At 33.2% G+C, this 15,239-nt stretch overlaps 1 protein-coding gene across 3 annotated transcripts in view; it reads left to right on the top strand.

Annotated features, from left to right (window-relative positions):
- Positions 1-15,239, top strand: part of PHIP (pleckstrin homology domain interacting protein) — a 193,057-nt gene that overhangs the window by 93,065 nt on the left and 84,753 nt on the right. For all 3 annotated transcript variants that reach the window (XM_027854734.1, XM_027854725.1, XM_027854741.1), the window contains exons 16-17: positions 1,752-1,880; positions 4,458-4,683. In XM_027854734.1, coding sequence (XP_027710535.1) covers positions 1,752-1,880; positions 4,458-4,683 — 355 coding nt within the window. The remainder of the gene's footprint in view (positions 1-1,751; positions 1,881-4,457; positions 4,684-15,239) is intronic.

Raw genomic sequence — 15,239 nt, 5'->3', positions numbered from 1 at the left:
AATTTATAGAGTTATAGAATGGGCTTCTACTTTTTACAAAACGTTTGTCCATGTTGGCAAACGTGTTTACCTTTAACAGTTCACAGTTAATAATTTTTTATTAGACTTGAAATTTCAGCCATATAAATAAGGCTTTCAAAATCCTCACTTCTCTTTGTAGTCTTTACTGTCTGGAAAAATTATATATCCTTAGTAATCTTTTATGTTTGTTTGAATTAATAATCTTTAAAAACTTTAACATGAACTTTGCAATTTACCTGGGACATTTCTTGAAAGATGTGAATTTATCTAGCCTATATTCCTTCATCTTCCTGCTTTCAGCATAATCAGAATCTTCTTTAGCTTGTGCCATTTTCTTATGGTAAATCTTGTTGTAAGATAAGATAGACTTCAGGAAGATGTCAAAGATTTCTTTGAAATATATTTGCATCTTAGAGGAAATCTCAATACTTTGTTTTGTTCTCATCATAACCACTTTTTTAAAGCCACTCATACATGCACGTTGTATTTAAACCAGTAAAGAATAGCTTTCCTTTTCTTTTCTTTTTTTTCATTACCTATTTGATTTCCTTAGCTGGAAACCTTTCTTGTAGAGCCGTAGATCTAAATGTGAGACAGTTTTCTTGAAAAATCAGACTTCTTGTTCTTTACAGTTATAGTCACATAATACATTAAAGTCTTTCTTTATTCCTACACTGAGGCTATTTGCAATCTAGACAACATTTGTTATTCTAAAAATATGACTATTACAAGTTTTGAGTTTCCCAAGATCTCAATAGGATACTGTTATTAAAAATCTATTTGTTCTGGATCAGTGGATACCGGAACAAAAAGAAGGTAATTCTTACCTGATAATGTGTTTGTGTTCCGATTCTGCTAATCCAGAAATCTCTATACCCCACTCCCCCCGCCCCCAATTTGTTGGAAATCATCCTTAGTTGATGCTGGTTAGGGAGTGACCTCTCTGTTTTAGTTGTTTTCTGCAGTTCAGCCCTCGATATGCCAGAGAAAGGGTAGAATTTTTACCTTTTTCAGAACACTGCTAAAGAAGTTTTCGACGGGGAATGTAGTCTGAAGAAGCACTGAGAGCAAAAAAATTCAGAGTGGTGATTGGCCACCTCTGTTTGATTGACAGGTTGCAGGGAGAAACCCATTCCTTCTGGATTAATGGAACTGGAAAACAGAAAACAATTATCAGGTAAACATCTTTTTTTTTTAACCTTTGAAATTCACCTTTTAAAAGATATCAGAACACTCAGTGAATTTTATTACCAAAACATTGTGAGTAAATTTTTTTACAAGTGTGAACCACAGTGTCTGGTGAACATTGACTTCTCTCTACTTCCTAGAATTGTCCAAATCACTACAGTTGCTAGAAGTTTTCAGCCTTGGCAGAAAAGCCAGTGATTAAAAGGAGACAGATTAAATCCCAGAAGCAGTATTTTCAGATCTGTGTTAAAGGTGATCAGTAGAATTCTGTAGGGGGGAGGGAGAGTGTTCTTTGATTTACTGAATTGTTCCAATTCTATGGCTAAATAGAATTCTTTGTTTTCCAGGGCTATCAATCTAGCATTTCTCATGAATATTTATGTATTTTTAAATGTATTGTTTAATAGCGAAGTTACTTGTTTGATTATCAGTTCATTTAGTATGTACATTTATAAATCTTTATCATAAAATTTTAATCATAAAATAGTAAACAGTTTGTTTATTAAAGAACATTTATTGATTCTCGGATGAATATATTTCAGATTGAAGGCCAAGGACATGGAGCAGTATTTGACTGCAAATGCTCTCCTGATGGTCAGCATTTTGCATGTACAGACTCACATGGGCATCTTTTAATTTTTGGCTTTGGCTCCAGTAGCAAGTATGACAAGGTATAGTATAATGTATAATGAACAAAATACATTTTTTCTTTCAGGTACTCTGTGAATATTTAGAAGTGTAAATATTTTGTAGGCAAATTCAAATGTATAGAAATGTGACACAACTTAGAGCATTTATTTTAAATAGTCATGAGTGTTGTTTTTGTTTTTCTTTTAGTTGAAGCTTAATTTCTGGCAAAAGATGCTAAGCAATGTCATTATGTTGAAATTTAGTAGAGCCTCCAGTCATCGAACTCTTACTAACTGTGTGACTAACCCTGGGCAAGTCACTTAAACTCTTTCAATCTTTTTTGTCATCTGTAAAATGGGGATAATATTTTATTGTTGTTCAGTTGTGTCCTGATTCTTCGTGACCCCATTTGGGATTTTCTTGGCAAAGATACTGGACTGGTTTACCAATTCCTTCTCCAGCTCATTTTACAGATGAGAAAACTAAAGCAAATAGACTTATGTGATTTGCCCAGGGTCATACAGCTGTTAAGTGTCTAAGCCAGATTTGAACTCAGGAGGATGAGTCTTCCTGCTGCCAGGCCTGGCATTCTATCCACTTTGCCACCTAGCTGCCTGAGGGACTGTTGTGAATATCAAATAAAATAATGTATATATAGTACTTTGCAAACCTTAAAATGTTTTATAAATGTAAACTTTTTATTACTACTGTTTAGAAATTTGAGAAACTTAAAAAAAGGTAACTTAGATTGTTTTCCTTGAAATGTTAGTGATTACATATTAATTCTTAGAGTTTTTAACTACTTTTCATATTTGAGAGTAAATGCTGCAAATCTTTATTTTTCCCAGGGGTACTTAATCACTTTCTCCATTTAGTCAGTTAAGTTTAACAAATCAATGAACATTTATTACATTGTCTTTCTATTTATAAATAAAGTTCTGGTTATGACATTGGTCTTGCTCTCAATCACATGGAGCAATGAAGTAGTACATTTAAAAAAGAAACTAAGGTATTAGAAAAAGCTTTGCAGGGGAAAAAATGTCAAGAAATGGAAGTACTATCTGAATTGGGCCGTGAAAGAAAGGAACATATTTAACCTTTAACAGAACTTAAGTCTGATCAGAGTCATAAAGATGGGAGGAATGGAACATGTGGAATAGTCTAGTTTGGCAGATAGTGAGGAAATATTTAAGTTTTTGGAATAAAGGAATGATGTCTTCATGTTTTACATTTGGAATATTTATTCAGGAATCAGTGTGGAAGGTGGGTTGAAGGAAGGGAGAGATAAGAGTCAAGAAGACCAGTTAGGAGACCATCTAGGCAAGAAGACATCCTCATATATATTAATCATACCATTGTTATTATCTAGCTGTCTTTATAATTGTTTAGAGTATGCTCCTTGATTGATTGGTCAAAATTATTTGTTATTGTTAAATTAGTATATTTGCACATTAGAGGAAAACTGTATGGTCTTAATACATTCAAAGTTAAATAGCATTTCTTGGAGTCATGGCAATGTAGAGGCTAAATTCAATTTTAAATTGTCAACACTATGGAGTGAATTTTCTCTATCATTAAGGAAGACAATCTGGTTTGAATTTGAATTGATCAATTTTAAATTACCATTGCTCATCGATTGGAGGCTATACAGTAGTGAAAAGAATGCTGGATCTGGTTAACACTTGGATTTGAGTCTTTCCATTGCCACTCATTATGTATGACTGTGGGCGAGTCACCTAACTTTGCTGGGCCTTTGTTTCTTCATTTCTAAAATGGAAGTATTGAGATAGGTGTCAGTAATGGCCCTTTCAGCTCTAAATCTGTATAATACTATGAATTCCTGGGGATTTCTTCAATTATTTAGAATTTCTTTTTTTCATACTCCTTTAAATTACAGTAAATTTTGATTCCTTTTGATTTTTTTCTCTTTTTGATATCTCCACTATTATTTCTTGCTTTGGCTACCAACACTTCATTTATTCTTAACAATAATTATATATATTATTAGCAAATATTAAAGTGTTAATAAAATGACACATTTTAGTATTGGCTTAATAAGCAAGTAAACTAAAGTAAGGATAAAATATTTATAATTAGGTTTGACTTACAGACAAACAATTCATTATGATACAGTAAAAAAATTAAATTCAGAAGTGATGAAGCATCTAATTATATTTTACCTTTGTCTATGAACCTGGATTCATAATTACCCCTAGAAATGAAAGAGATAGAATGCCTGTCCTAAAGATTGATTCAGTTAGTTGTTTTGTATACAAAGGTTAGCTTCTGCTCTGGTATAGATTGTAGAATTTGGATATATTTTTAAGTATGTTTCCATGTAAGTTATGTTTCCAACAAGTTTTATTGACAGTAATAGATAAATGTAAAATATAATTGAAAGTTGGAATATCAGATAATTATGTATAATTTTATGAAATTAGCTAATTTTGTATATTGTAGATGTTTTATAAATGTATGAATGATTACAATGCCGGATTCAAGAAGACTTCATTTGTTTTTTGTTATTTTAAAAAATGGCTTTAATTCATTAAGAAATGAAGTGGAATTCTGCATTACTAATCTTTGCTTGTCATATCTATTGGTTTATCTTTTTTCAGATAGCCGATCAGATGTTCTTTCATAGTGATTATCGGCCTCTAATCCGTGATGCCAACAACTTCGTGTTAGATGAACAAACTCAGCAAGCACCTCATCTCATGCCTCCCCCATTTTTAGTTGATGTTGATGGTAACCCTCATCCATCAAGATATCAGAGATTAGTACCTGGTCGTGAAAACTGCAGGGATGAACAGCTTATTCCTCAGATGGGAGTAACATCCTCAGGTAGGTACATACTTGATTTGTAAGCTAGAATAGTTTTTATTAGGTATTATATTTTCATAGTCACCCAAAATAATTCAGAATAGTATTTTTAAAATTATTCTACCAAATGATAAATTCAAAGGACATATTTGAAAATATCCATTTTTAAGGTCTTTGGATTGTATTCAAGGACATATGATTTGATTAGGAGCAGTTTTGAGAGTTTTAATATAATAATCTTGATTTGTGTACAGTCATGATAGATAAAACTTTTATAATTTGGATAAATTCTTAAAAATGATTTTAATAACCACATTTCTAGAATTCAAAAATGTTTAAAAAATATTTTTCTTTTTTATCAGTTATCATTTATTCATATAGTCATATGTATAGAGATCTTTTCCCAGTTTCCCTTTTTTCTTCCATATAATTTCATCTGCTAACGTGTGTCAGAAACAAGACATAAATATGTCTTCCTAAAACTAAAGCTATCCTACTATTCTTCCATTCCGCATCACATACTGGCTATTTGAATTGAATTGTTCACTTAACTTCACAGTGCTTCCGTGCTACTCTGTGACTATATTTTATAGATGAATTGCTGAACTATGTTGGTAGAGAAAGTTGCCAATTGCACTGAATCACACATTCAGGATTCTACAACTTTGCACCCTTTTAATAAGACCTCTGGAACTGTTTTGAATTTCTCTAAAATAGGAGAGAGAGTAGGTGCCTGCAGGAAAGTCTGGCCTTCAGTTTCTCTCTTTCTGTCTGTCTCTCTGTCTCTGTCTCTCTCTCTCCCTCCCTCCCCCCCCACCCCCACTGGTTTTGCCAGACTAACATGATTTTCTCCTTTGATAGGAAAGCTTTTAATAAAGTATCTCTTACTATACTTCTAGAGAACATAAAAAGACATAGATGTAGACAGTAATACAATTCAAAACTGTCTGGATGACCAGAATAGTTGTTAATGGTTCAGTATTACTGTAACAGGAGGTCTCCTGGGTTATATCCCAGGAATTTCTGTTTTGTCCTATGCTGTTGAACATTTTTATCAATAACATGATATAAAATTGCAGATGGTGTGCTCATAAAATTTGTGGATGACACAAAGTTGAGAGGGATAGCTAACACTTCTTTAGAATCCCAAAAGATCTTGACAGGCTACATTATTGGGAGGAATCTAGTGAGATGAAATTCACTGTGGATTAATGTCAAGTCTAACACTTGGGTACAAAAATCAACTTTACAAGCATAACATGAGGAAGGCATGGTTAGAAAGCAATTCTGAAAAAGATTTGGGGATTCTAGGGGACTGTAAGCTCAATATAAATAAGCGGTATGATATGGCAGCCAACAAAACTAATGTGATCTTGAACTCCATTAAGAGTTTCACAGACCTCTTTTAGAATATTGTGTTCATTTGTGGGCTCCATGATTTAAAGAGGACATTGAAAGGTTGGGAAATGAGTTTAATAAGAACACTGACAACTTTGAGAAAGTCTGGAGGAGAACAACCAGAGTGATAAAGTGCTTTGAGTCTATGGCATGAAGATTGGCTGCTGTGTAGTCTTGAGAAGTGAATCGTTGGGGCAAGGTCTGATAGCTGTCTTGAGGTATTTCTCTGGTTCCAAATGACAGAACTGGGAGCAATGGTTGGAAATTCCTAAGAGGTAAATTTAGATTCGGTTTCAGGGAAAACTTCATAATAACTAGAGCTGCCAAAAGTGGCATGGTCTGCTTAGGAAAGGATCAGGATCCCCTTCTTAGAAGTCAAGAAGAGGTTAGATGACCACCAGTCAAATGTGTTAAAGAGTTTAGCAGGGATTCCTTTCTTGTATGGTTTGGACTGGATGACTGGCGAGGTCCTTTAGAACTCTTAAGATTGTTTAATTAGTAATTTGAACTTCAGTTAGGTTTTTAGTACTTTTTAATACTATATTTGGGCATTATTTAATGATTTTATTTACTAGACTAGTCTCATTTTGGAAAACATTTTCATATACATGTACATATATATATGTATGTATGTTGCATGAAACCTTCACAGTCAGCAGACTTTTACACATAAAAGGAAACTGTTGTGTTGGCACTCCTTTTAAGTTTTGTACATGTAGCAGTTATCCATGTGAAGTAGTTATTCTGGTGGATTTTGATTTGTTTTTTCATGCTGGGTTTAAGTAAGTGTATAATATACTTTGCAGTTCTGCTTCAACCTATAAGGAATTTTTTTCCTTTAGGAATAAGAAGCTTGCATGTTTGGGGACAGTGAGGACTCTTACTTAGTCTAAGTGCATTTAATCCACAAATATAACTTATAACTAGAGAGTGAATGAATGAGAGATAAGGTTGTATAGCCAAAGAGCAATTAGATTTTTAGGGTCTTTGAATCCTAGGATGAAGAATTTGAATTTCATTGATAAGCTATTGAAGATTTTTAAATTAATGATATAATTATGAAAGTAGTATTGTAAGAAAAGTAGTCTGAAGCGGCAAGGAGAATAATTTATAGACTAAAGATAGCATAGAAGAGGGAGGTAAATTAGTTATAAGGCTACCTGAAGTTGAAGGCCTCAGCCTGTATGGTGGCAGCAAAAATAAAGAGGGAAAAAAAGTAATAATTTTAAGATTAAAGAGGAAGGGGTGACTAGTTGTGAAGGAATGATAGAAAATATTGAGTGAGAGTTATCTTTTAACTTGGGCAAATAGAGAAGTTATGGTATTATTGATAGAAATGGGGTAAACTATTTCACAGTATTATACTTTAGACTCTGATCCAGCTAATAAAAAACTACTCATCATTGTCTAACCATATCCTGTTCTCTCTTGCCTTTATTTTTAACAACATATCATTTTCCCATTTCTAGAAGCGATTTCTCTCATGTTTAACTATTGAAACACTTCAAAGTTAAATTTAGGTGTCACCTCTTTCATGAGATCTGTATTTCATCTTTCCTTCCTCTAATTTCCCTTGTCACTTTTACTTCTTCTATGAATAACATTCAAATTCTAATTTGGGTTAGTATGGTTACGTATGTGTTGCTTATCTCTCTCAACATTTGTCTTATCTATTAGATAAAAGTACCTTGAGGGCAGAGTCTGTTTATTATTATCATCAAACTTTATGTCTATGGTGCCTTGAATATAGTAATTGATTAATATGTATTTTTTTAGTTGAATTTAGAAGAGTTTATTCTATGCATGAGGAAGATGATGTGATGACGAAGATAACCAGCAGCTTTTAAAATATTGAACTTTTAAAAAATATGGTGTCTTGAAATTTTTTTTCAATTAACAAGTATTTATTTTTTCTCCCTTTCCCTTCCCCCAGTTTATTTAACAAATTGTAAAGTAAAACTCTAATAAAAATATACCTAGCTAAGCAAAACATTCCCATATAGGCCATGTCCAAAAATGTATTTCTCAGTCTAAATCTGGAAACTATCATCTCTCTAGTTTTCAGTAGTGTACTGACAATGAGTTATCTTTGGTACTCTGACTTGTGGATTGATGTTGCAATGAGAATTCTCAAATCTTCCAGAGGGTTTTTTTCTTTTTTAGAAAGTTTTTTATTGATGTTATTATATAAATATTTTGGTTCCACTCATTCCCTTTTTTCAGGCTTGTCTGAAACACTCCTGGCTGTTATTTCTTAAAGTGCAATATATATTCCGTTACATTTGTGTATCATTATTTAAGTTATTTCCCAGTAGACGATCACCTGCTTAGTTTGCACTTCTTTGCTAATACACAAAGAGCTGCTGTAAATATTTTTGTATATATTGACGCTTTTTCTCTTCTTTGATCTCTTTAAGGTGTAGATCTAGTAGTGATATAGCTATAGTAGTGATACTCTAGATATAGTACTGATATGATATACAGGGTTTGGTGACTTGAGCGAGAATGGATTGGGGTAGGGCGGATGGAGGGTAGAGGCTTTTCATTTTGACTGTATTTACAAATTCAGAATTCTGTCAACAATCCATTAACCTGTTTTCCACTAGCCCCATTGTCATTTTATTTTTCTGTCATCTTTACTACCCTGTTGGGTGTCAGGTAGAAATTCAGAGTTGCTTTATTTTACATTTCTCTAATTATTACTGATTGGGAGGGGGATTTTTTCTTATATATTTGTTGATTGGTTATGTTTCTGTGAAAACTACTTGTTCATCTACTTTGATCATGTATCATTTGGGGAATGACTTATTATTCTTATAAATTTGAATTCATTCCTTATCTCTGTGATACAAGATCCTTATCAGAGAAACTTAGTGCAAAGATATTGGTTCCTAGTTACCTATTTCTGTTCTCATTTTAAGATTTGCGCAGCACTTTACAAATATTAATTCATTTTATCCTCACAACAACCCTGGGCAATAGGTACAACTCCCATTTTTCAAATGAAGAAATTGAGGGACCAAGAGATTAAATGACTTGCCCAGATAGGCTCATGTATGTAAGAACCTCATAAATACAGAAAAGTAGAAATATGTATACCTTTATTGAAATATTCAATGGTCACAGAGAAAAAATTCTGAAAATCAGAGACTAAACAATTTAATCCTAATGAATTGGTATGTCAAAGAGCAAGTTAGAGAAATGATATATAGTTTCATTAAAGATAACAATCATGAGACTATATAAAAATTAGACTGCATTTAAAGCAATACATAGAAGAAAATTAATATCTCTGAACACTTTTATTAACAAATATGAAAAAAAACTCTCCCCATTTATGAATTGGGAATGCAAGGCAACCTCAAAAAACCTAAAAAACTAACACATTAATCCCAATTAAACTCCAAAATAGGAATCCTGAATATCAAAGCAATTAATAAAGTGAAAGTCAACCAATTAAAGATTGAAGTATTTGAAATAAAGCTAGAAATTGTTTTGTATTTAAAATTAATAAACATTTAGCTACTTTGTTTTTAAAAACAAGAAAGAGGAAAATCAAATTACAAATATAAAAACTAAAAAAACCAATTCACGGCAAAAAATTGAAATAAATTATTATTAAGAACTATTTTGTTCAAGTATATGACAATAAAATCGACAACTGAATATTTACAAAAATATACAAATCAACAGAAAGAGAGAAAATTTAAACAGCCAAATTTTAGAGGAAGAAATTGAATAGTATGTAAATGAGCTTATAAAGGAAAACACTGGAACTAAATGGCTTCACAAATTAATTCTCTTAAATATTTAAAAAGCAATTAATTCCAGTATTATATAAACTGATTGCAAAAAATTCAAACCAAGGGATCCTACCAAATTCCTTCTTTGAGATAGATATAATCTTCATATATAAACCAGAGAGAGTTCAGAATACCGAAGAAAAACTGTAAATCAATATCTCTCATGAACATTGACTCAAAAATTTAAAATAAAATATTAGCAAAGAGGCCAAAACAATGTCACAAAGATTACAACATTGTAAAGACAAAGAACTTTGATAGAAAGTTGTAAGAATTATGATCAATACAGTGACCATCTGTGATTACATAGAACTAATAACTGTCATCCTTCTGACAGAAGTGATAGATTTAGGGTTGCAGAGTAAGACACTTTTTTTTGTTTTGTTTTTTGTTTTTTAATTTTTAGGCAGTTGGAGTTAAGTGACTTTGACCAGGGTCACACAGCTAGTAAGTGTCAAGTGTTTGGTCTGAGGCCGGACTTGAACTCAGGTCCTCTTGACTTCAGGGCCAGTGCTCTATCCACTGCGCCACCAAGCTGCTCTGAAGACACATGTTTTTGTATGCAGCCAATAAGAGAATGTTTTGTTTCATTGTGATATTTGTCCTAAGAAATTATTTGCCCCCTTCCCCCCCCCTTTTTTTTTGATGAGGGTTGTTACTTAAAACATTTTTTAACCATAGAGATAATATTGCCTAATTGTTTTAATTTATTGTAAGAAATCTATTACTAAATGGGAAGTTAATTGTTTTTAATGTAAAAAGCAAAGCACATCAATAAACTTTTAGGAAAAAATTTCGGAGAGCCATAAGAAATTACCGAATTGAGACTCAACTTGCATTATTGCTTACTCAGGACTGTTTATTATCAGACTTTTCAAATTTCAGTTGCTTGGATTTGACTGCTGATGGTGTGCTAATTAACTCAGGACAAAATAATTTAGATATGGTTTCATATTAATAGCAGTCTTGGTATGTGCGCTTCTGTTGATACTTTGCTGACTAAGAATTTCTGAGCTTGTCCAGATGAAGCTAGATTGGGCTTGTTGGGTTTTTTTGTTTTTGTATTTTAATTCCTTGTCAATTAAATGTTGTCTTTTGTACCATACATGTCTTTAATTGCTTTTTTGTATTTTTTTTTTAGTACCATGATTTTTTAAGAATGAATATTGCTGTAGGGAAATATGTAGATAGTTATTTAAGAGCTCATTTCAGTGACTCATATGAGATATTCCAGAAGTTGTTGGTATGTATGAGTCAAGGGTCATTTAAACTCACCGTGAAAAAGCATCAGTTGTACTGAAGTATAGTGGGATATTTGGTTGAAAATGAAAAAAATGGGAAGAACTGATCAATGATTGCTACAAAGCAGTTTAATTAATCCTTAGACAACAAGCAAAAATCTCACAGGTACTTGTTAGCCAGAGAGGTTGATTTCTTCTCGACTTTTGAAATGGGAAGAACAGTGAGACCAATTTAAAACAAATAAAAGAAATAAGTAGCTGCTAATATTATATATGAAGCACTCTTACACTTCTCATGCGCAAGGCAGTATAAAAACTGGAATTCCAAAGATTGGAAAAATAAATTTTTTAGTGTGAATTTATTTTTTCATTCAAGGCTATTTAAAAACTGTCATCCAAAGAAGTCCAGATGTTTCTCTAATATTTGAGGTTTTTCATCAGAATTGTAAAACAACTACTCGAAAAATGTTTTGGGGATTTAAGAAAAAAATTTTTAACTTCCAGTAGGCCTTGAAGTCTTGTCAATATTAAGGGAATGTTAAACTCAGATATATATCTTGTTGTACCAAGAAGCAGCATTCTTCTAAAATTTTAAAAATTCCCAGTGGAGATGAAATTCTTCCACACAGCCTTGTACCAAGCCACATACCTTGAAAGCTTAAGAAATTTATCTAAGAGACAGAGATAAATATGTCTTGGTAGACTGAGACCTCACCTGATTTAAGATTTTTTTAAAAAATAACTTATGGCCTAAAGTTAAGGTTAGATTGGGAATGAGGTGGGGAAACTTTATTCTGAATCAGCAGATAGAATAGAAGTGTGGTTTCATGATGAAGAATTAAAGAATGAATCAAAATCTTGTTAAATCAGGTAAAAGAAGTGATCTACAGTAAAAAGATGACATTGCATATCAAACTTTTTTTTTTAAGATGTAAAAATTTAGATGGTTTAATCATGGCTATTCTTATTTATTAAATCAAACCACAAGGAACCTCCCCTTGCTGGAACCATATTAGCCTACTTTTAGTTATACTTTAAAAATAGTAAAAGTGTGATTTTTAAATTTGTGGTGTTTATTAATTTAGAGTTCCTTTTCTACCAATAAATCTAAATTACTGAGATTTTACTTTGGCACATTATAGGTCTCTAGCAAATGCTTGTTGATTGATTTATTGTAGTGTTTACGTTTGGCTACAGCTGTCTTTCTTCTTCTCCTTCTCCTCCTCCTCCTTTTCATATTTGTTCTGTACGTGCTCAATGTTCAAATCCAACTGGGCTACTAGGAGTTCCCTGAAGGTGGTCTTACATTCTCATACAATCATTTTACATCTCATCTGGTATCATTTCTTCCATGAAGCCTGCTCTGATTACTTCACTTCACAGAAGCTGTTAGCAATGGTCAGAAAAATAGTAGTGGAAATCATTGAAATAAAATTCAGTTACTACCTAACTTAATGTTACATATGTGTGAAGTATGACCTGAGGAGTTCAGAACTCCGGAATTATGCCATGAAACACTCTGCTCCCTTTTCAGTTTGTACCTAGTGGTCATTAGCTCAGACTCTAGTGGGGTAAGAAGTAGAGGAAGAAAGTTTCATGCAGCACTTTTTTTCCCCTTTTTAATGATGTCCTCACTGGACTTTGCAAGATTAGAATTATGTGTCTAGCAGCCCAGCAGAGTTTAACATCTGCTTACTCCGCAGCAGACTACTTGTACTTTCATGAGCATTCCAGAGTGCAGAAGGAAAGACTAATACTCACTTAAGGATAGATGGCAGAGTGCTCCTAGAAGTTGCTAAACATAGGAAAACAAAGGAAATCCATGGAAACTGGAGGAATATTATGGGCTGGTAAAGCAGAGTTAAAAATACAGGGTTAAAGCAAGGTGAATAGTTTCCTTCCCCCCTGGTGTAGTGGAAAGAGTAATGGAATCCATCCACTTGTCTTTGAATCTCTGGGCAATCAAATGCTTCTATATTGGGTAACTATAGGCAAGTCACTTAATCTCTCTTGGCCTCAGTTTCCACATCTGTAAAATAAGGAGTTTTTAGGTGTTCTTTCTAGCTCTAAATCTGTTTCTGTGGTTCACCTTAACATTCTATCTGTAGTATGGATATAGCACTCCCACCTACGTGGGTTTGGCTGATAATCCATGTACTTTAAAAAATCCAAACAACTTTTGGTTAAGAGGGATTATATAAGTGCTTCATAATATTTAGTCAGAATTTGAGGAATTAGCTACTGGTAAATACCAACTGGACAATAGATAGTGGGTTGTGAATTTTCAGAGTGTGGGGGAAAATAGTAACAAAACAGCAATTCTATTATTTTTGTATCTTAAGAAACATTTTTATTAGGATACTTAATTAATCCTTGATTTCTTAGCAGTTAGTCTTCCCTCCACTGATGCAGATCCCAGCCAATGTTGTTCTTGTCCACATCTTTCTTTAATTCTTTCACATAGAATCTACTGTGCCTACCTTTTTGAGCACCTGTGTGTTAGAAGTACCAACATCTTTACACTTTGTCAGGGTATTGACTCTGTCCGGTGTAACTAGGAGTGAGTCTCACTCAACATCAGCATGAAAGGGAAGAAATAGTTGCCAATGGTTTCATGCATACACAAATCTTGAGTATAGAGTCTGGGCAGAAAAAGGGTACTATGCTCTAATTCCTACAAACTCAGATCCCCTAGAAGGTTGATATGTGAGACAGTGATGCCTCTGCACTGAGCTCTTGCCTCAATCCTTGAATATCAGATGACCAATACTATGTAGGCAGATGGTTGTTTTTGCTTGTCCTTTCTCTCACAGTGGTGGAGAGGGAAGTGTGATGAGCTTTGTTGTTTATACATTGCTAAAGAATTAAGTACATTAGGTTCCTTTCAAATTTGCCTTCCTGGGGCAAAGATCTGGTTTACCCTTGATTGGTAGTCATTTCCCTAGGCCATGTAATTTGGTTTAATTCCTGTCCTGTAACTTTAACTCCATATTTCTGGGGCTGAGTCCTTGTTAACTGCCAGCTTTTGTCAATTTTAGGAAGCTAAAAGTGAACTTACATCCATTTTTGGTATTTAATTTTTCATAAATTTGGAACAATTTAAAATATATTGTCTTATTACACTTTTGGGGGAAAAAAATTAAGTAAGATTTGTTTATGTGAAGATGCCATGTCCTGCCACCCTTCAAACTGTGTTTTCCTCTTTCCACTTTTCCTTTTGGCTCAAACCTCATGAGGATCAGGCTTATGATATTGAGGGAAAAGAGCAGTATGACTTCATGATAGGCAGCAACTCAGATAGTTTGAGGACCCTTCCCTCATACCTTCAGAATTCAGAGGTCTGCTGTACTAGGCCTATAATTGCCTAACATTAAGTTTATTTTAAATAAACTGAGTCATTATCAGGAGAGTGGTGTTTAAAAAATAGAACTAAATCTTGATGATTATTAAGTAGAATTTTTTAAATGTCAGCTACAGCAGAATAAACATTTCTATAATTTTTACTCCCCCCCTTTTTTTTGCTTGTATCAAAATGTATTTTGTCTTGAGAAATTACCCACTGTTTAAAATAGTATGTTACCCTCTACAAATTTTGCTTATGCCATTTTTTAAGTTTCTAATACAAGTAAAATAGCATTATTATGGAATTTTTTTTCATATGAATAAGATATTTTTTGCACCCAGTAGAATGTATAGTCTGTGAGGGCAAGTATTGTTTCATTTTTGTCTTATCTCCAGAACCTTGAACATAGATGTTCACTAGGATTCCTGTATATAAGATCCACTGCCCCTTCAGTTTCTAACCATACCCTCAGGGACCAGGTGTATATGTGTATAGGCGGGTGAGGGAGTTAAACTAAAGGTGTTACTTGTTGCTTTTATGTCATCTGTTGTCAATATTTAGAATAGATAATTGAATAATAATTTTTCAAAGGGCAGCTAGGGTGGCACAATGGATAGAATGCTAGGCCTAGAGTTAGGAAGACTCATCTTCCTGAGTTTAAATCTGGCTTCAAACACTTACTACCTGTGTGACCCTCGGCAAGTCACTTCACCTTGTTTGCCTCAGTTTCCTCGTCTGTAAAATCAGATGAAGATGGAAATGGCAAACCACTCCAGTATCTGTTAAGAAAAC

Source organism: Vombatus ursinus, unplaced genomic scaffold (assembly GCF_900497805.2).
Source record: "Vombatus ursinus unplaced genomic scaffold, bare-nosed wombat genome assembly UNPS02000582.1, whole genome shotgun sequence".
NCBI lineage: Eukaryota > Metazoa > Chordata > Mammalia > Diprotodontia > Vombatidae > Vombatus > Vombatus ursinus.
The sequence above is the reverse complement of the archived record's forward strand: the minus strand, read 5'-3'. Positions and strand labels throughout refer to the sequence as shown.